General features: G+C 33.8%; 2 protein-coding genes across 2 annotated transcripts; one reads left to right on the top strand and one right to left on the bottom strand.

Moving 5' to 3' along the window:
- Positions 1-8,665: 8,665 nt before the first annotated feature.
- LOC133315168 (protein FAR1-RELATED SEQUENCE 5-like) lies at positions 8,666-11,061 on the top strand. Its single transcript, XM_061516735.1, has 4 exons — positions 8,666-9,022; positions 9,427-9,645; positions 9,788-10,945; positions 11,029-11,061. Exons 1-4 carry the CDS (start codon positions 8,666-8,668, stop codon positions 11,059-11,061), a joined length of 1,767 nt encoding a protein of 588 aa, XP_061372719.1.
- Positions 11,062-11,695: 634 nt separating this feature from the next.
- Positions 11,696-14,276, bottom strand: LOC133315166 (ADP-ribosylation factor-like protein 2). Its single transcript, XM_061516734.1, has 5 exons — positions 14,227-14,276; positions 13,695-13,857; positions 12,558-12,656; positions 12,370-12,445; positions 11,696-11,790 (listed from the first exon to the last, which is right to left on the bottom strand). The coding sequence occupies exons 1-5, from the start codon at positions 14,274-14,276 to the stop codon at positions 11,696-11,698; spliced, it is 483 nt and encodes a 160-aa protein (XP_061372718.1).
- Between the last annotated feature and the right edge of the window lie 7,381 nt (positions 14,277-21,657).

Genomic DNA, 21,657 nt, shown 5'->3' with positions numbered 1-21,657 from the left:
TAAAAATCCTTTGTTTTACTCTTCTCCTAACAAATTGGTATCAGAGCTATGGAAAAGGGGGAGTGATATGGCACTGCCTGGTCGCAAAAGGAGAACACGAGAATTGGAGCATGCAGATGAAGGCTCTCGGGATTACCAAGGACGCTTGGGAGAATGTTCAAGCAGGTTATGTAGAACCACAGGATCTGGAGGCTATTCGGCGGCTCAAACTAAAGCGTTGAAAGAGACGCGTGCAAAGACACTGTCGTTATTCATGCTCTTCCGAGCTGTAGACGAATTCGGGTTCGAGAAGATAGCAAATTGTGAGACCTCAAAGGCAGCCTGGGACATCTTGGCAAATGTCTATAGAGGAGCTAACCGGGTTAAACAAGTCCGGCTTCAAACCCTTCGTGCCGAGTTGGAGGGAATGAAGATGAAGGACACGGAAGGAGTATCCGGGTTCGTTGCCCGGGTTCAAGGAATTGTGAACCAGTTGAAACGGAATGGAGAAGATATGCACCAGAGTGGTGGAGAAAATCTTGAGATCTTTGACAGACCAGTTCGAAAAACGTGGTTTGTGCGATGAGGAGTCCAAGGATCTATCTACACTCACCATTGACGAGTTGAGAGTTGCCCTTGAAGCGCATGAACAAAGAAAGAAGACGAAGGAGGAAACTCTTGAGTAGGTACTTCAGACCAAAGCAACAATTAAAAATCTCAGAAGTACTATTCTCAAAGTTTCCGAGGTAGAGGACGTGGCCGCAGTGGACGAGGTACTAGCCGTGGTGGTAGAGGTCGAGGCCGAAGTTAAGAAGTGTATGGTGATGAGGTAGGACAGTCAAATCAACAAAACTGGAGAGGACGAGGACGAGGTCGACGAGGAGGTCGGTCACATTATTCAAACATCGAGAGTGTCACAAATGTGGAAAGTTTGGTCACTATGCGAAAGATTGTAACTCGGACAAGTGTTACAACTGTGGCAAAGTCGGACATTTCGCAAGAGAATGCAGAGAGGAGAAAAAGGTGGAGGAGACGTCCAACCTAGCCACAGAAGGCGAGATGAAGGATGGTGTCTTGTTAATGACACACAGTGAAGGAAGTCCTGACGATGACATGGAGTGGTATCTTGACACGGGTGCGAGCAACCACATGTGCAGACATAAACACTTCTTCAAGGAGATGATAAAAGTGTAAACCGGACATGTTTCGTTCGGGGATGCCTCAAAGGTTGAGGTAAAAGGCCGAGTACGATCTGTTAGCCTACAAAAGGACGAGTTAATTGGCTCAATTCGAGATGTGTACTATGTACCCGACCTAAAAAGCAATATTTTAAGCATGGGTCAACTGATGGAGAAAGGTTACTCGGTTATTATGAAAGACCGGGTATTGTATTTGAAAGATGAGCAAGGTCGAATGATATTCCGAGTTCAAATGGGTAAGAATCGTATGTATAAACTGAATTTGAAATGTGTACAGGTTGAATGTTTACAAGCCGAGGTAGAAGATAAGGCGTCACTTTGGCATCTCCGGTTTGGTCACCTACATTATGGTGGTCTAACCAAGTTGGCAGAGAAAAAGATGGTGGACGGGTTACCTGAAATAAACTTTGAAGGAAAGTTTTGTGAGAGTCGTGTACTTGGCAAGCATGCCAGGACCACGTTTCAGAAGATGGCAAGATTCCGGGCTAAGCAACCTCTGGAACTAATACATACCGACTTGTGTGGACCCATCAATCCGGTTCCTTCAGCGGTAAGAAGTATTTTATTTTCTTTATTGATGATTTCTCACGGAAAACTTGGGTTTACTTTCTGAAGGAGAAGTCGAGGTGTTTGATGTGTTCAAAAAGTTCAAGGTGATAATTGAGGAAAAACAACAGGAAGCTATATCAAATCGGTGTGGTCTGACAGAGGTGGGGAACATACCTCAACATCGTTTATGTCGTTCTGTGAGGAATAGGGGATAAGGAGGTTTCTAACAGCCGTACTTAACACAACAGAATGGCGTGGCTGAAAGGAAGACCCGGACTATTCTTGACATGGTTCGGTCAATGCTGAAGAACAAAAGGATGCCGAAGGAGTTTGGGCGGAAGCTGTGCAGTGTGCTGTGTATGTGCAGAACCGATGTCCACATTCAAGCTTGGATGACAAAACACCACAGGAAGCATGGAGCGGTCAAAAGCCTTCAGTGGCTCATGTCAGAGTTTTTGGTAGTGTGGCCTATGCACACATACCGGACCAGCTCAGAACCAAGCTCGAGGATAAAAGCAAGAAATATGTTTTTATTGGATATGATGAAAAAACAAAGGGGTATAAGCTGTTTGACCCCGTCAACAAGAAAGTCATAGTGAGCAGAGATGTAAAGCTCAATGAAGCAAATGAGTGGGACTGGAGCAATTCATCTGAGATAAACTTTGAAGACGGAATCACAACACAAATTATCAACCCGGCAAGTCCTGAAGCTTCTGATGATGAAGACGAGGTACAACAACCCAGGATGCGGAGCATACAAGACATATATGAGTCAACAAGTGAGGTACATTTTGTTTGTCTTCTTGCAGATTCTGAAAATATAAGCTTTGAAGAAGCCATCCGAGATAAGAAATGGCAAGACGCCATGGATGAGGAGATAGAAGCCATTGACCGAAATAACACATGGGAGTTAGCCGAGCTACCAAAAGGAAGTCGGCCCATTGGAGTGAAGTGGGTGTTCAAGAAGAAGATGAATGCTCAAGGGGAGATAGAACGATATAAAGCTCGGCTAGTTGCAAAAGGTTATAAGCAGAAGGCTGGAATTGACTATGACGAGGTGTTTGCCCCTGTTACAAGGATGGAGACAATTCGGCTACTCATCTCACAGGCTGCTCAATACAGATGGCCAATACATCAAATGGATGTAAAGTCGGCATTCCTGAATGGTGTTCTTGAAGAAGAAGTTTATGTGGAACAACCGCCGGGCTACATGAAGGCAGGAGAAGAGAAGAAGGTGCTGAGATTGAAGAAAGCACTTTACGGGTTGAAGCAAGCACCACGAGCATGGAATGCTCGTATTGACAAATATTTCAAGGAGAATGGACTTGAACAGTGTCCATATGAACATGTTGTTTATGTCAAGATTGTAAGAATAAGTTGGCGAGCCCATGTTGCGAATCAAGTACCCATGGCGAGCCCATGTCGAGACAGTGGAACAATTATCCTCTCCGTAAAACAAAGTCCGGGATGTGCCACCCCTCGGCAAACAAAGTCCGGGATGTGTTACCCCTCGGCAAAAGTCATAAATAGCTGATGACTAGCCAATGTCCCATCTAGGCACATTTTTATTGCCACTTAAATGCTATTATTTTAGCTATTGCAGGTCATGATCATATAGAAACATATATGAGCAACCAGTCATCAAAGACCGAAGTCACTGGGCATTATTTATTATACATTCATATCGCCAAGTTTTGTTGTTAAAGAAAGGAATATAAATATTTATCATCTGTGAAGACTCTCAATCTCTTTCTCTCTGCGAACACATTCTCTTCTCGTGAAGCTTTCGTCTACTACATTATTCGTCACTAGTGGGTTTTATTTCTGAAGAAAGGAGCATATATATTTATCATCAGAACCTTCATCACATCTCTCTCTTGGAACAATTATCCTCTCCAGAAGACACCATCTACAACATTATTTTATTTTTATCATACGATCAAGACATATTTATTCCAGCGGTTAAAATCTCTAGGCTGCTTGGTTCCACATGGGCGTTATTTATCATATATTCATATCACCAACGAGTTTTATTGCTGAAGAAGGAATTTTTGAAGACGGGAGTATATATATTTATCGTGAGAATCTTCATCACTCTTTATTTTGGAACACATTATCCTCTCCGGAAGATCTTATCTACTACCTTATTTTCTCACGAAGCTCGGATCTGCAGTCCTGTCGGCTTTATCAGATCATCATGACATTCTTATTTCAGCGGTTAAAATCTACAGGATACTTGATTCGACATGGGCTCGCCAACTTATTCTTACAATTAAATTATTGCTACTTCAACAAGTTTAAAGACCTTTCTCAATAGCAAGACACATCTTTGAAGACATCGTGTAAATCAAATCCGCTACTTGAAGAAACGCTCCACTTTGGCTAACCTCAATCTGCCGCGATTTGAAAACGCTTGAAAATTGAAACCGGTCGGGTTACATCTCCGGCTTTTGTTCTGGCGTTGAGTCGTCGTTTACTACGGTGAAAGAAGGTATTTCACGCTCTTTCGTTGCTGTGGTGGGCAGGTTCTTTGTTTTGATGGATCTTTCGGGAAGATCGTGTGGGATGCTGGACGTCGACTGGTAATGGTGGTGAACTGGCCGGGTAGGCGACCGGCTGGGTGGTTTGGCGTCTTGCTTCTGGCTGACCGACGGTGGGTTCTTGCGTTTGGCGACCGGTGTGCGAATACCCCAAACGCCAGAGAAGATAAAAATAACTACTTTTAACCCGTTGCTTTGGCTTTGGACAACGTTGGTACCCAGTTCTCGTTTGGCGGTGGCTTGTTGAAATCGAATTAGAAATATGAGTTAAACGGACTTTGGTGGGCGTGGGGGCTGATCGGTGAGTGAGACTGGCCGCCAGACCTGATGATGAGACGCGTGTTGGTAGTTTTCTGGCGGTGAGGCTTTGTATACTGGTCTCTACGAAGAGATTTGTTAATGAGCTTCTTCTTCTTAGCATCCTTTCCTTATTTCGGTAGATATGGAATATTATGGCATTCTTCACTTCTTTCTGGAATTTTCTGGTTTCTTTTTGTTGATTTTGGTCTGGGTCCATTTGGAAAAGCGAGTAACAGGGTATTTGGTGGTTGAATAGATAGGTTAAAAGTTCTTCGTGTAGAACCGTTTCGCAGAGGATGAATGGAGAGTGTCGTCTCTGTTGTGCAGTAGCTTTAGTAGAGAAAAGGGAATCAGAGTTTACCGTTCCCGCAGACGGCGCCAATGTACTCATAGTGGTACATAGATGTGTCCCTTAGAGGGTGAAGTATCTTGATATAGAGGGTGTCCACAGTGACCTTGGTAGAGACCAAGCCACTAGTGAAGTTTTCCATGTATGTGCTCAAAGGGGGAGTGTGTGTGAGGGCTATGCATAGAGGCAGAGTAACAGCATATGAGAGTGGGGAAGAAGATGATCCCCTCTCTATGTGTGAGAGGGGTATGTAGAGAGGAGAGTCCTCTCTTGCATGAGGGCTTGAGCTGGTCAGCCCATGAGCTGTCTCATCAAGCTGGCCATTGTCAGTGTACATGGCAGCAGTGCAGGATGGGGAATGACCCAGTGATGAGCCTCTATGGCTTGCCATGGGTGCCCTCTAGAAGGTTCTAGACTGTGGGCTTTGAGAGGTTGGACCCATCTGATGGGTCTAAGGTAAGTAGTATCCACAACACCAACAAAAAAATAAATTGCTTCACATATCATTGTTTACCCCCGAAAAAAAAGTGTAGAGAGAAACACTTCATCTTCCTATTAAATATCGTTACATTCTTTTTTTAAGGCTACATTTGGTTTAAATTTTATAAGAATTAATTTTGAAATAATAGATGTTTAAAGAATTAATTTAAGTTTGAGAATTATATTCTAAAAAATTTAGAAGAGACTTTTCATTTAAATGATAAATAAAAAATCACTTTCAAAATATAAATATATGTATATATTTAAAAATTTTACAAATCTCATGCATAAAATTAATTTTACTCAGTAAAAAAGTTTACAATTTTTACCCTCTTCAAAGTTCAAATTCAAATTTACTGACCGTAACATAGATTTTGAGAACCCAAAATTATAACCAAATAGTACAAGTTACGGTGTAATATATATATATTTTTTAAAAAATTTACAACGTAATTCTAGCGGTAACCTATCTTGCATTGATATTTACATGGGACATAATACGACACATTAATTTTAAAAATATTAGATTTCAACATATTAGGAGATATTTTGATATTAAATAATATTTTTAATTTATGTAGTGTAGATTATATTTAATATTCAATAATTTAATAAAAAAAATAAAACTAGACGTATAATATCCATCAATTTTGTAAAGAAACATAAGATGTAAATATTTACTATTATATTTTTAAACGGAAAATCTCTTATACACTCTAGTGAAATTTATTCGGTATCCACTTTTAATTTTTATTATATCAATTTAGTAAAACATCGATCAATTTTTTCATGATATATAATGAAATTTCAATATTAGAACCAGCAAATGTTTTAAAGTTCTTCTTCCTTAAAACTTCCTTTCGGAATGGACCCTCTCAAACATGACCTGAAAATTTTTTAATGGTTTATAGATAAATCAATAGTAATGAAATATGAGAGAGAAAATTGATAAGATAAAAAGTAAAAAAAAAATGTTTCTCATGGTTCACAAACACAAAATAAGTGAGACCCGCTTTTTTTCTCTCTCTTCTCATTAGTATATCCCACCCATTTTTTATGTATTGCATGAAATAAAATTATCTTATATAATATTAAAAATATTTTTCCAAAATAAAATAAAATTAACCATTAGATTTATCCATAAATCATTGATATTGTTTACATGGTTATATATATATATATATATATATATATATATATATATATATATATATATATATATATATAGAATACATTTGTACAGCCACTTTAGATAAGCTTGTCTATAGCTATCCCTTTTTAATTAAGTATGACCAGTCATACTTTAAAATTGCATTTTCTCTCTCTGCCACGCCAGCCGACAATGTCTGAGGAGAGAGGAAAAAGAACAGCTTTATTGTTATAACTAAGTATGATCGGTCATACTTAGTTAAAAAGGGGTAGTTGTAGATAAGCTTTTCTAAAGTGGCTGTAGAAATACTTTTTTCTATATATATATATGTATATATATATATATATATATATATATATATATATATATATACATATATGGTCCGTCAGATGTCCTGTTGCAAGATATTCTGCAACTGTCTGTAACTATGTACTAAAAGTAATACATAATTATAATATTAAAGTTATTTTTTTCTCTTCTCCAAGTCAATAACTTTAATATTTTAACTATGTATTATGTTTAGTACATAATTAAAAATGGTTGCAAGACAAAAAATTTATTCCTACAGCATAATACTTATATTTTCCATATATATATATATATATATATATATATGAAAAAACAAGTATCATGTTATATGATAATTCTTATATGGAAAAAACATTTATCCTTTTAAAGAATATAAATTTTTGTCATTTTAGATCCTAACCATTGATTTCTGGCAACCAACAGTTATAATTTATTGTGAATTACTAATTAACTAAGTTTAACATAATAAATTATAACCGTTGATTGACGAAAATCAAGGTTATAATCTAAAATGACATAAAATTATATCCTTTAAAATGAAAAATATTTTTCTCTTCTTATTTAATGCTATAGAGACAATCATTGTGGAATCACCATTTTTAAAATAAAAAGAAGAAAAAATATAGCACAAGTATCTATGTTGTCTATGAAACTTAACTTTTGTCATGCAACATGACAAATGGAAAACCAATACATATATATATATATATATATATATATATATATATATATATATATCTATAAGAGTTCACTTTTTCTATAGTCAATGTAGATAATTTATCTACATTGAGCCCAAAACGACTTCGTTTTGAGACGAAAGTCGAGCTATTTTTGTAATTATAATTTACTTCAGGGTTATAATAGTCTTTTTTATTATAATTTTTTAATCCAAAATGATGTCATTTTGGAAGCGAATGTAAATAACTTATCTACATTCATCTATATATATATATATATATATATATATATGGGAATAAAATTTCTGCTGTAACTTCAGATAGATATATCTACTGGGCACCTAAACGACACCATTTTCGTCTTTTTTTAATTTAAACGAAATTGTGCTTCCTTCTTCTCTCTTTATCGTGCTATTACACCGTTTTCGTTCCCCTTCTCTGTTTATTCCTTCATCAACTACAGTCATCGCATAGCTATTTTTTCAATCGCTTCCTTATTCAAGCCTAGGGTTTTTCAATCGCTTCCTTATTTTTTCAATCGCTCCTCTTCAGACCAATCATAATAAGTACTTGACCATTTGACACTTTGAAGAAATATTTGTGTTAGTATTCAGAAAGCATATGTAGTTATTTCTTACTGCAAACAATTTGTAATGCTTAAATGATTGCGCTTTCTCTTTTTTTCTTTTGGTTTTTGTCAACTATTAGTATTAACAATAGTTTTTATTCTTCATCTTACAGAGGCAAATAAACAAGACATAAAAGGTGCCCTTACGAATGAAAAAATAGCTAAGGTGAGCTTAATTTTATATTGCCTTTCTTCATTAACCTGGGTACCTTTGACTTCATATGGAAACCCTGAAGACCTCTCAGAGGAGCGCCCAAGCAGATTCTAAGTGATATTTCAACAGTTTTGAAGTGATTTAGGAATTTAGGAATTTAGGATTCCATTTTTTTTTCGGGGGGAGGGGGAACATTTGGTGGTTTTAAACTCTTCCTTACTTATATTCTCAGATTTTTCTATTCTGTTCTTGATACAAACAAGAAACTGGATATATGGATTCATGATTCTTTTCTTTTTTCGTCTTTACAGGCTATTGATGGAACACTCCCAAATAACAACTATTGAAGACATGAATGAAAGTGTAGTATCTTTAGATGACATTATTGAATTGGAGAAAGAGAGTGATGAGTTAAGCGAAGATGGTCAATGTGAAATTATGAATCAAGACAAAGATAGTGATCGTATGCAAGACAATTGCCAAGAAATCATGGGAGATGATAGTGAGTTTAATGAGCCTCCTATATTGGGTAGAGTTTTTGAGACAGCTGAAGAAGCCTACGATTTTTATAATAATTTTGCAAAAGTTAAGGGGTTCGGAATACGTAAGCGTTACTTTAACAAGAGTAGAAGAACACAACAACCATGTTTGTGGAATTATGTGTGCTCAAAGCAAGTTGTCAAGAATCTACATGATAAAAGAATTGATGTAAGCAATGTCAAAAGGTGAAGGGATACACAGACTGATTGTTTGGCGATGTTCCAAATAAAGTTGGTGAACGGATTATGGAAAGTAGAGAAGTTCAATGATTCACATAATCATCCATTGATTAACACTCCATCAAAGGTGAACAAGTTTTCTTCTCATAATGATTTACGTCGCTCAGATTTTACTAAATCCATTGTTTCTAAACTTTATGGGAGGGTTTAACGTCTTCAAAAATCTCAAAGGTGCTGAATGCTATGAACAAAGAAGTCAACATCACTCTGGGTCAAATTAGCACTATTATATCAAGCCAGCGTAAGAATAATGTAGGACGAGAATGTCAGGGCATCATCAAACACTTTCAAAAGAAGTCTGCTCACGATGGATGTTTTTATTTTGATATGCAGTTGGCAGAAGATGGTACATTAAGAAGCGTCTTTTGGGCGGATGGTAGGTCGAGAGCTTCCTATGGTCAATTTGGGGAAGTCCTCGTCTTTGATGTGACTTACAAAAAAAACAAGTTCAAGTTTCCTTTTGCCCCTTTTGTTGGGGTTAATCACCATGGGCAATCAATTTTATTTGCTGCTGCATTGTTAGAGGATGAAACAGAGGCAACCTTTTACTTGGTTGTTTGAACAGTTTCGGATATGCATGTTTGATAAGTCTCATGTTGCTATTATTACTGATCAAGACAAAGCTATGGGGAAAGCAATTGCTAAGATATTTCCAAGAGCATGACATCGTTTCTGTGCATGGCATATCAAAAAGCATATTTTGGAGCATAGTCAAGCATTACGTGCACAATTTAAAGATAGTTTTGATGTTGACTTTCATGCATGGTATAAAAGTCAAAGCATAGATGAATTTGAAGACAAATGGGAAACATTAAGAACTAAATATGATATTAAAGCAAGTAGTTGGTTGGCTAACATGTATGCTTCACGTAACCATTGGGCAAAAGCATACTTGAAAGATACTTTTTTTGCTGGAATGACTACAAGTGGCCGAAGTGAGAGCATCAATGCATTTTTTGATGGATATGTCAACTCCAACACAATGTTAAATGACTTTGTTACCCAATATGATAAAGCAATCAAGTCTAGAAGAGATGCAGAAGAAGATGAAGATTTTAAAACTAGAAATACAAAAGCAAATTTGGAGAGTAATCATCCAATTGAAGGAATAGCTGGAGAGCGCTACACAAGAAAAATGTTTGAAATTTTTAAAAAAGAGTGGAGGGCTGCCACACAAGATTACTTTCACGAAAAGATGTCAACAGACGAGCATAATATTAGGTACCGTGTGGGATCTCCCAAAGTTAATAAAGAGTTATGGGCAATTGTTGATTACAATTTGATAGAAAGTTCCACTACTCATTGTTCTTGTGCAAAGTTTGAGACTATGGGGATTTTATGCAAACATATTTTGTACATCTTCAAGAAGAAACAAATGATGACCCTTCCTGAAAAGTATATTTTAACTAGATGGACCATGAATGCAAGCTATAAGGCTGAAAATCTTTTGTCTGTTCATTCCGAAACAACTACCAGTGAAGTAAGTGAATTGTCTTTGTTGTCAACTCAGTCGAAGTGCAATTTGGCTATTTCTGAAGAAAAAGATTGTTTTCATGAAATTAGAAGATTTGATACTATTGTTGATGAGTTTATTCAACAACAATTAGAAAGAAAGAGAAAAAGAATTGATGAGGAAACCACAAGCTCAATTGTACCTTCACAAAGTTGTTTCATTCCTTCTCAAGATTCACTTAATTATGTTCGAGATCCCACTCAAGCAGTCAAAATTAAGGGGCGTCCAAAAGTTGCTTCAGGTATAAAATCAAGCATTGAGTTAGCAGCCAAACAACAAAAGACTTGCAGTTATTGTCGAGAGAAGTGTCATAATAAGACCAGTTGTAAGAAGCAAATGGTATTTCTCTTATATTTTTCCTATTTATGTTTTTGTCTTTCCTCTTTGAACTTGATAAAAAATTTGTGATTTTTCATTTGTAGATGGATGTTGCAAGAGAGAAGCAAAAGGAATAAAAGTTTCATTTGAAAGCTGCCCCTGATGAAGATGAAGCTTTGACATGGCTGAATTATTTTAACATAGTTGAATTGTTTTGTGCATAAGTTAAGCTGTAGATATATTTTTTGAATAAAAGCAGTTGCATTGTAAAGATAACTTAATACAGTTTATTTATGGAAAGTTTCGAATTTTTTTGATGTATGTAATGTTCCCAGTAGTTCCGCGAAGCAAACTGTTTTGCTGAAAGTATTTTGAAACGCATTCCCGGTTCTATTGGAAAGCTCAATGTTTTAGGATGGGTTCTTTACTGTTGTCAAAGAGTAATACAAAAGATAAATTTGATAAAACAAACACATGTGATGAAGAACTCACATTGAATAATTATGTACATGGATTCATATTACATTGACATAGATATCCTATAATGACTACTAAAATCCAAGTTACAACTCGTACACAATATCCTATAATGACCCTTCCTACTCATAGTATTCCTTGAAGTCTATGTGAAAGCCTTCTTTTAAAGCATCTTCCATGTTGATTACTTTCATGCCTTTCCTTCTGTCCTATGCAATAAACAGGGTAAGCATTGCTTATGGACAGCAGAGAATTTGCATCTTGCAGCAGCTATTTACAGAGTTTATCACATGCCTAGTGGGATCCGAAGGTGTTCTCTCCACTGTAAGTCATGTAAAGAAAGCCATCATCATCCTTATTTTCCTCATAAATAGCAGACATCAAGGCGGCTGCAACAACAGAGAGATTTAGTACATAAGTATAGACAGAACTACAAAAATAATAATGCAGCTTGAGCGGTGGCTATTTACCAGTTGGAGGTAGAGTGTTATTGATAAAAACAAAAATAAACATATAGTAAGGTTCATGATATAAGGGTCTTACACTTATATTCTCTTAATTTGAATTGCATATAATGTTCAATCTTGATGCTATACTTTTAGCAAATGAGGGTACAACTACTCATTTAGCTTTGTAAGATAAATAGTCAAAAGGGGTTAGCACAATGAAAGGTTTTTAATGACTCATACCATATGCAATACCAATATGAACCAACACTGGAACTGCTGAGAGCACAACCAATGGTAATACCATAGATTGTGTCTAGAGAAAACTCATGATATTTTGCAAGATGCTATATGCGAATAATCCTGGGACTCTGTTCATTGAACTCACAAATTTATTAAAAATCATTCTTCTCCGAGTTCAAACTTTTATATTAAAGCCTTCTCATATATGATGGATACTAAGATAGGTAAGTAACCTGCAAGTCATCTAGTTTCTTGCGGTTTCAAAATGTAATATGGTACAAGCACCACATTCACCAAAAAGAAGAAGAGGGACATCCATCTGGAACATATCAGTGACGCAGTGAATCCATAATGTCTTCCAAAGACATTATATAAGATTTAAGAATTCTAAGTTGGAAACATTTCATGGAAGATGGCCTAAACAAGCATTAGTCAATCATGTAGATTCTAGAGGCTATGTCCTGGACCAACCAATCAAATCCCTCAAGCAGACCCTCACCAGTATATGCGCTACAGCCAATTATCTGCCAATGCCGAGATTTATCCATGGCTTTCAAGTTCAGCACCTGCATGGATATTAGAAAATCAACAACTACTTAGAAACAAGGATAACTTAAGTTACTTGTGATGTTATTTTATTTTTTTTGGTTTCCTACAGACAATCACGAAGATTCTTGCCATTGACCCCAAGTTACTTGTGGTTTAAGCTACTTGGGATTTGACCCGTTTAAAATTTTCTTCAACATTTAGCTTCTGTGTGTTTCCTGAAAATAAATAAAATTCAACTTTTGCTACTACTTATTTACTTATTGAGAAGTCCCACCCTCCCCCCCCCCCCCCCCCCCAAAAAAAATGGAATCCTAAATTCCTAAATCACTTCAAAACTGTTGAAATATCACTGAGAATCTGCTTGGGCGCTCCTCTGAGAGGTCTTCAGGGTTTCCTTATGAAGTCAAAGGTACCCAGGTTAATGAAGAAGGGAAATATAAAATTAAGCTCAACTTAGCTATTTCTTCAGTCGTAAGGGCACCTTTTATGTCCTGTTTATTTGCCTCTGTAAGATGAAGAATAAAATCTAGTGTCAATAATAATAGTTGACAAAAACCAAAAGAAAAAAAAAGAGACAGAGCAATCATTTAAGCATTCCAAGTTGTTTGCAGTACGAAATAACCACATTTGCTTTCTTAATACTAACACAAATATTTCTTCAAAGTGTCAAATGGTCAAGTACTTATAATGATTGGTTTGGTACCATTAATACTATACTACAAAAATATTCCTTGTAAGTAGTACAGGAAAAAGTTGTTGTAGGAAATACAAAGAAACTGCCAGCAGGATAAACAGGTTTTCACATCCTGTATCAACCGTCCAAAGGTATTAGCTCATGACAAAGAATCTTAAAACATTCACTTTATGCAAACTCCTGAGTTTACATAGTATTAGTACAAAGCATAAATCGAATTCGATGCCAATCAAATAAAAGAGAGATAAATTGTTAAGTCTTCCAAAAGCATGACTGGATATCTTCGGGTATAAACACCAATAACATGTAAGCAACTTGTTCAGTTCAATTGATAAGCAATAAACATTTGGATTTAACAAACCTCTTCCTTTAGAAGGTTATCTAGCTCAAATTTGCAATCATCCAACCTTCTCAGATCTGAACTGTCAACTACCCAAACTAAACCATCTGTTTGCTCAAAGTAGTTTCTCCAGTAAGATCTTATTGTTTTCTGGCCCCCAACATCCCATATGTTCAGAGTGTACCTGCCAATGTCCAAATGGATAAATGCCTAAACATTATGTATTGATGTGAATCATTCTAAGATACTGAGCAAAAAAAAATAAAAAGAATAGGCTATATAAGTAGTGAAACCATAAAGTGAAATAAGAACCCAATAATTTCAAAGAAATTCAAGTTATGCATATAAAGGCTGTTAAGAAATTGTCACTTTGATTTAAAAATGGAAAAAGAAAAAGAAACTTAATAGCCATTAAGGGGAAACTACTTGTTGTATGCGATGGTTTTGATGTTGAAACCAAGCGTGGGACTGATGTTGAAACCAAGAGAATCAATGAGCTTTTTCTGAGAGAGAAATTCGAATTGAAGGAACAACTTACACCATAAGAATTCACATTTCCTTCTCTTTCTTCTTGATTTTCCTAATGATGCTCAGAAGACCCATTCAGCTACCAAACACTTTCGACTTCGCACCTGAAACGCTTTCGTAGATCTACAATTTGATTTGATAACGATAAATTGCTGATAAATATGTCCAACATCACAGCGTGGCTTCTGCAAAGCTCTAGGTAATTTAATCAATTTATTACAAAAAAAAAACTATGGAAAATGATATCAACTGTGACATTTTCTTTTTCTTTTTTCTTTGCGAAAGTGATATAATCGTTTTCGTCTTCAAGGAAAATATATTATGTTTTAAAATTGGAAACGATTGAAAAAATAGCTATGCGATGACTATAGTTGACGAAGGAATAAACAGAGAAAGGGAACGAAAACGGTGTAATAGCACGATAAAGAGAGAAGAAGGAAGCACGATTTCGTTTAAATTAAAAAAAAGACGAAAACGGTGTCGTTTAGGTGCACAGTTTACAGGAGAGATTTTATTCCCTATATATATATATATTATATATATATATATATATATATAAAGGAAACCCATTTGTTGAAAAGTTGTGCCATGTGTCACTCCCTGCTTCATTCTCAGATTTTTGTTCACACCACTACCCCTTAAAAACTTTCCTTCTTTGGTAAATTTTGAAATTATTAAATATTAAAAAATTATATTTTCAATCACAAAACGAAAAAAAAAACGGAAAATTAAGTTTTTATTCAATTAAGTTGTGGTGGCAGACACCTCATTCAATGCCCCACTGTCCCACTCATCATTCAATGACCCACTGTCCCACTTCTACAATGGAATTGATCAGCTCTTTTAAAATTCAAATTTATGTTGATTTCTACATTGGAATGATCAGCTCTTTTAAAATTCAAATTATGTTTTGATTTCAAAATTTGGATTTCAGTTTTGAATTTGAAATTGTGATGGTGGGAAACAAATTGAATTGAATAATGCTTATGGCAGACAGCTCACTCATTTAATCTCTGACTGTTTTTCTTTTGTTGCTTGCGTCTATAAGAAGGAAAGTTGGAATGAAATATTGCTCTGTCTATTTCTCTTTTCTCTCTCTTATTGCGGCTAGGGTTTTTCCTTTCCCTCTTCTTCACTCCCTTACTTACCCTTCATCATTTTCGTTCTCTTTGTTCGTGCGAATTTGTGTGTTTTTTTTTATTTTTTTGACACGATGGAGTCGTTGTAGAGTTAAGGTTTTTAGTGTGTCTCTTAAGAAGAGGAACGAGTGATTTGGTTAAGGTTTTGTGTCGGTGGTTGTGTTTGGAGATGGCGACGAAGAACCCTTTTGATTCATTGGGCGATGATGTTGAGGATCCGTCGCAGTTGATATTTCGTTCTTCCCTCCGGTATTCCATTCTTGCTGACTGTTTCTTTTAGAGAGAATAGCTTCTTTCTTTTCTTCTTTTTTCGTCCTCCCAACATATGATTTTATAAAGGATCTTAATCCTACCAAGGAGGACTGAAGGATTAAGGTCAAGGCGCTCATCGTCATCGAAGTAGCAGCAGGCACAAATCTCCTGTCACAATGGTGCAGTATCGGAGTTTCTCTCTACTGGCTCGAGGACCTGTGTTGTTGACATGTACTCAAGATGGAAATCTGTCTTTCTTCAGGTTTGAAAATATTTACCATTAATCTAAATTGCTTTCATTGGTCTTCATTGAAGTCTGCTTATTTTTTCTTTGGAGCACTAATGTTGGTATATTATAGTGTGGCTTTGCAGATAAAAGGTTATTTAACTCTTCGATGCTCGCTCAAATTAGCTCCGCGTATACACAAAATTCAAGCTTCTTTCTGCCCTCTTCTTTCCCTTGAGAAAGGAGAATTCATAGGTATGTTGATATCATTGTTGATTGCTTCCTTTTTCTTTTTTTTTCTCTTCCTCTGCTCCTTCTCTTGAAGGTCTTCCTAATTTCAATAATGCTGCTTCTACAAATTACACCCAAACGTTGCTCTGTCAAACTGGAAAATAATTGTTTGGTTTATGTGTATGCAGTCAAAACTCAAGAATTATATACTGCCTTCCTTAATGAATAAAAGATTTTCAACATATATTGCTTGCAAATTAAGTTTTCTGAAATATCTTTGACTACAGCGATATCACAGACAGTTGCTGTAAAGAACCTTGAGATACACCACCCCAAAAGCTAGCTCAAAGGGTGGGAGTGCCCAAGGCCTTATAAAGGCCATATTAGTTTCACATCCAATCAATGTGGGACTATATATCTCAACACGCCCCCTCACGCAAGAGCCTTTTTAGGCTAGAAGCGTGGAAATTGCACAGGCCCATTTTTGGTTTACCTTTTTGTTTGCCCATCCAATCAATGTGAGACTATATATCTCAACAGTTGTTGTCTTTCTAACATCCTCTGTTGTCATGTGAAGTTGCTGGAAGTGAGGATTCAAATGTCTATTTCTATGATTTAACACGGCCAAAGCATACATGTGTAAATAAGCTACAGGTTAGTATTATTTCCATTGAAGGTATTAATGTCACAATGAAGCTCAAAGTGATTAGAATTTTTATTATGCAGGGTCATCGGTTTCCTGTAATGGATGTTTCTTGGAACCATGGAGAGAACTTTTTGGCTTCATCCGATTTTTATGGCGTAGTAATTGTTTGGAAGAGAGAAAGCACATATCAAAATAAGAATATATAGCAATAGAATTTTAGAGCATATAGTTGAGGGCCTGTGAAGATGGCATTCTTTACATTATTTTCATTCTTCTTTTGATTTTTTCATCTTTCTTTTGTATCCTTTGTACTATTATTTTTTTATTTTTGCTACAAGGGACTTTGTATCAATGAAGTTAATCAATTAATCATCCATAACCTCAGAGCAAACGGATAAATCATCTTTAGAAAATTCATGTATCTTTTTGTGTTTCAGAAACACGTTTTCCAGAAATTTGTTGTATTTTATAATTCGATATTGCAGTGTCCTTTTGTTTATGTGACATTTTGTTTAGCTTCTTATCACACTGCATTTTTTAATAACAAATAAACAGAGAAATACTAATTTTCAAGGGCTATAGTAGTACTAAGGATTGTAAATGAAAGTGTAGAAAATATATTAATGAATTTCACATTAATTAAAGTGTATATTATAATTTTTCTTTCTATGATGTTATATCTGTCCCTTTTTTCATGGGTAATTGTTAGCCCTATCAATGTTGCATAAAAAAAAACATTAAAAATATTGTAAAATAACAAAATTATTTATATTGTAAAATAAATTCGAAATTTGAAAATAAATTCGAAATTTGAAAATAAATTAAATGGAAATTATGTGAACAATTTTTGGTGGCAGACAACTTATTCAATGTCCCACTGCATTCTACTTTGGAATTTCCAAATTAAGAATAACTCAACTCTTCTAAATTTCGAATTTATGTTTAAATTTGAATTTTGAATTTGAATTTTTAACTTTGTAATTGTGGGAAAACTTTTGCAAATTTTTTTGTGGCAGACAACTCATTTAATGTCCCACTACTTCTCTTTTGTTGTATATCCCACTATTTTTTGCATGGATAATTGTTAGCTCTATTAATGCTGCATAAAAAAAAATAACATTAAAAAATATTGTAAAATAAAAAAGTTATTTATATCTTAAAATAAATTTGAAATTTAAAAATAAATTAAATGGAAAATTATGTGAACTTGATATGTGGGAAAAGAGTTCAACATTTAATATTTATGCAGTGGGAAAAGATATATATAATAAATTTGAATTTAATATAAAATTATAGATTAAATAATAAATTATTCAAAATTATAAAAATACATTTATAGTCGATAAAAATTATTTACAATTTCGAATTTAAATGAAAAATAAGAAATGGCATAATTTATACTTTACAAAAAAAAAATTAAAATTTTAACATAAAATTTTTAAATATACATGTATAACCAATTAAAAAAGTATACATGTATTTAAAAAAAAAATATTTAACATAAACATTTTAAATATACATGTATAACCAATTGAAACAATATATAAAAATCATAAATTAAAATAGAAAAAATAAACTAAAAATATGTATAATTAATATAAAAATTTTAAATTTTAAATTTAAATAAAAAATGACGTCCGTCATTCTGTAAAAACTTTTTATTAAAATTTAAGAATTATAAAAATGGAAATATTAATTTAGTACATAAGAAAGAAATTAAACTTTCATTTTTTTTATTGCAAGCGTGTAATTAACACGAATACTTGCAAAAAATAATTATTTATATAAAAGGCTGACAGTTAGACGTGGAAAATTGGGCTCGGCCCGGCGGGCTGGCCCGCCAATATATTTTTATAATTTAATTAAAAGTTTATCCTTCTTCTTTTATAATTAAATTACTAAATCTGATTTGAATTTTTGTAAATACAAATTTGTGAAATTCCAAAGACTAACGACACTAATCCTTGCAAAAAAAATATATTTATTATTATTTTATATATCTGATTGTAGTAAATGAAAGTTCATCTATGAGATAAAATATAAAAACCTCGACGGAACTATAAAAATATTTTTGTGTGGATAAATATAAAAACTTTTTACATGCTGATAGTTAGAGGTGACAGACTGGAATCGGCCCAGAGGGCCGGCCCACGAACATATTTTAATAATTAAATTAAAATTTCATCCTTCTTCTTTTATAATTAAATTCCTAAATCTGATTTTAATTTTTGTAAATACAAATTTGTAAAATTCCAAATACTAACGACACAAATCCTTGCAAATAATAATTATTTATTATTATTTTTTAAATGTGATTGCAATAAATAAAAATCTATCTCAAAGATTAGTGTTTTGCTTTGACTCTGTTTATATGCATTTGTTGTAATGTAAGCAAAAAATATGACCCATACATGCTTATTTGATTAAGTTGCATTCAAATCCCGTTCAGACAACATTTTTTTGGTCCTTAAAAAATTTTAACCCAATATTTTTTTTTTTTTTGCTGATACTATGACTTTTGGGTGTTAAATATATTTTTTATTAAGCCATTATTATTTCTCCTAACACATTCTTGCTCATTCATTATTATTCTTTAAGCTATACACCAATTGGCCTTCAATTTGTATAATTTGTACTTTAAAAGTACTTATTCATTCTTAAACGCTTTCATATTGTACACTTGAGTTGAGGCTAATGAGACCTAGTGGAAAATGTAGTCTATTGCGTAAGAAATTTGGGTGATTAACGTGCAAGGTGTCCAAGAACCAAAATCTTGGAGGTTGTTGTGGTGATTGAAGGCTAGACGTAGGTCATGGTAGTTTTGATCGAACTAGGATAATCAGAGTTTTCACTTTCTCTAACCCTTATCTCATTTACATAAATATTCATAGCATATTTGAGCATATTTAGCTTCTAATTTGTTGTTCATTATTAGATTGTCTAAGTTGCTATCCAATATATTTTGCTTATCCTAAATCATAGAATCTCAAGAAATTATTTTTTAAAGAAAATGAGACATTTTACAAAACTATTTTTAAAATTCAATTCACCTCGTGTCTTGAGTATTGAAATTATTTGTCCAACACTCAATACATCTTCTTTAGGCTGTCAAAAAATATAAAAATCCAAATGTTCTTAGTGATCCCTTAGCCGTCATATAACTAGATGTTGGTGGGAGGGATGTTTGAAACATTTTAGGATTTAAGCTATTGTTACCCTATTCGTGAAGAGTTACTCAACATGGGAAAATTTTGACATTGCAACACACCCTCTCAAGCATGTATAACATTTTAAATATACATGTATAACCAATTGAAACAATATATAAAAATCATAAATTAAAATAGAAAAAATAAACCAAAAATATGTATAATTAATATAATAAAATTTAAAATTTAAATTTAAATAAAAAATGACGTCTGTCATTCTGTAAAAAAAATTTATTAAAATTTAAGAACTATAAAAATGAAAATATTAATTTAGTACATAAGAAAGAAATTAAACTTTCATTTTTTTTATTGCAAGCGTGTAATTAACACGAATACTTGCAAAAAGTAATTATTTATATAAAAGGCTGACAGTTAGACGTGGAAAATTGGGCTCGGCCCGGAGGGCTGGCCCGCCAATATATTTTTATAATCCAATTAAAAATTTATCCTTCTTCTTTTATAATTAAATTACTAAATCTGATTTCAATTTTTGTAAATACAAATTTGTGAAATTCCAAAGACTAACGACACTAATCCTTGCAAAAAAAATATATTTATTATTATTTTATATATCTGATTGTAGTAAATGAAAGTTCATCTCTGAGATAAAATATAAAAACCTAGACGGAACTATAAAAATATTTTTTTGTGGATAAATATAAAAACTTTTTACATGCTGATAGTTAGAGGTGACAAACTGGAATCGGCCCAGAGGGCCGGCCCACGAACATATTTTAATAATTAAATTAAAATTTCATCCTTCTTCTTTTATAATTAAATTCCTAAATCTGATTTTAATTTTTGTAAATACAAATTTGTAAAATTCCAAATACTAACGATACAAATCCTTGCAAATAATAATTATTTATTATTATTTTTTAAATGTGATTGCAATAAATAAAAATCTATCTCAAAGATTAGTGTTTTGCTTTGACTCTGTTTATATGCATTTGTTGTAATGTAAGCAAAAAATATGACTCATACATGCTTATTTGATTAAGTTGCATTCAAATCCCGTTCAGACAACATTTTTTTTTGTCCTTAAAAAATTTTAACACAATCTTTTTTTGTGTGTGCTGATACTATGACTTTTGGGTGTTAAGATATTAGTGTTACTTATTTAATGAGTTTTTGCCTTCTGTATCGCAGGCATAGGGAACGAAAATCACACAGAAAATGACATATTTAGTAAGTGTTGAACTCATTCCTCCAATGATTGCTACGAAATGACACTGAATGAATAGCATTTTCATATTATAGGTAAAAGTTGATCTTTTAAATCCATATTTGCTTGGTGTTATTGTTACCTTGATTTTGTTGATGAATGTTATAGTTAGCAATGATTTGTATGCATTTTTCTTTTTATATTCCTTCCTCATGTTAACATAGTGTATTATAACGTATTATGGTGTATTATGATGTAGTTGTATGCAAAATTAATTATTCCTCTGAATAGCAGATTTTTGTTTGTGGTTGATATTTGCAAAGCTCTGTGTCAATACTGTAATTTTTTCCACCTGAAATATAGAGCAAACTAGCAACACAATTTTTTGTAAGTATAATATTTGCAATGCGATTGACTAACCACAACGGATGACAAATTTTTTGATCTTTTCCCTGTACATCGCATGGGTAATATACTAGTTATATAAACATTAAAGCCTATATATATTTAGGGAACTTAAAAAACAAAGAAAGACCGTGCTACGTGTCATAGGGGGGGGGGGGGGGGGGGGGGGGGGGCAAAGCCTTA

Source organism: Gastrolobium bilobum, unplaced genomic scaffold, assembly GCF_033153095.1.
Source record: "Gastrolobium bilobum isolate Gb01-03AN ecotype WA unplaced genomic scaffold, APGP_CSIRO_Gbil_v1 utg7599, whole genome shotgun sequence".
NCBI lineage: Eukaryota > Viridiplantae > Streptophyta > Magnoliopsida > Fabales > Fabaceae > Gastrolobium > Gastrolobium bilobum.
This window is presented reverse-complemented; position numbering and strand designations above follow the sequence as displayed.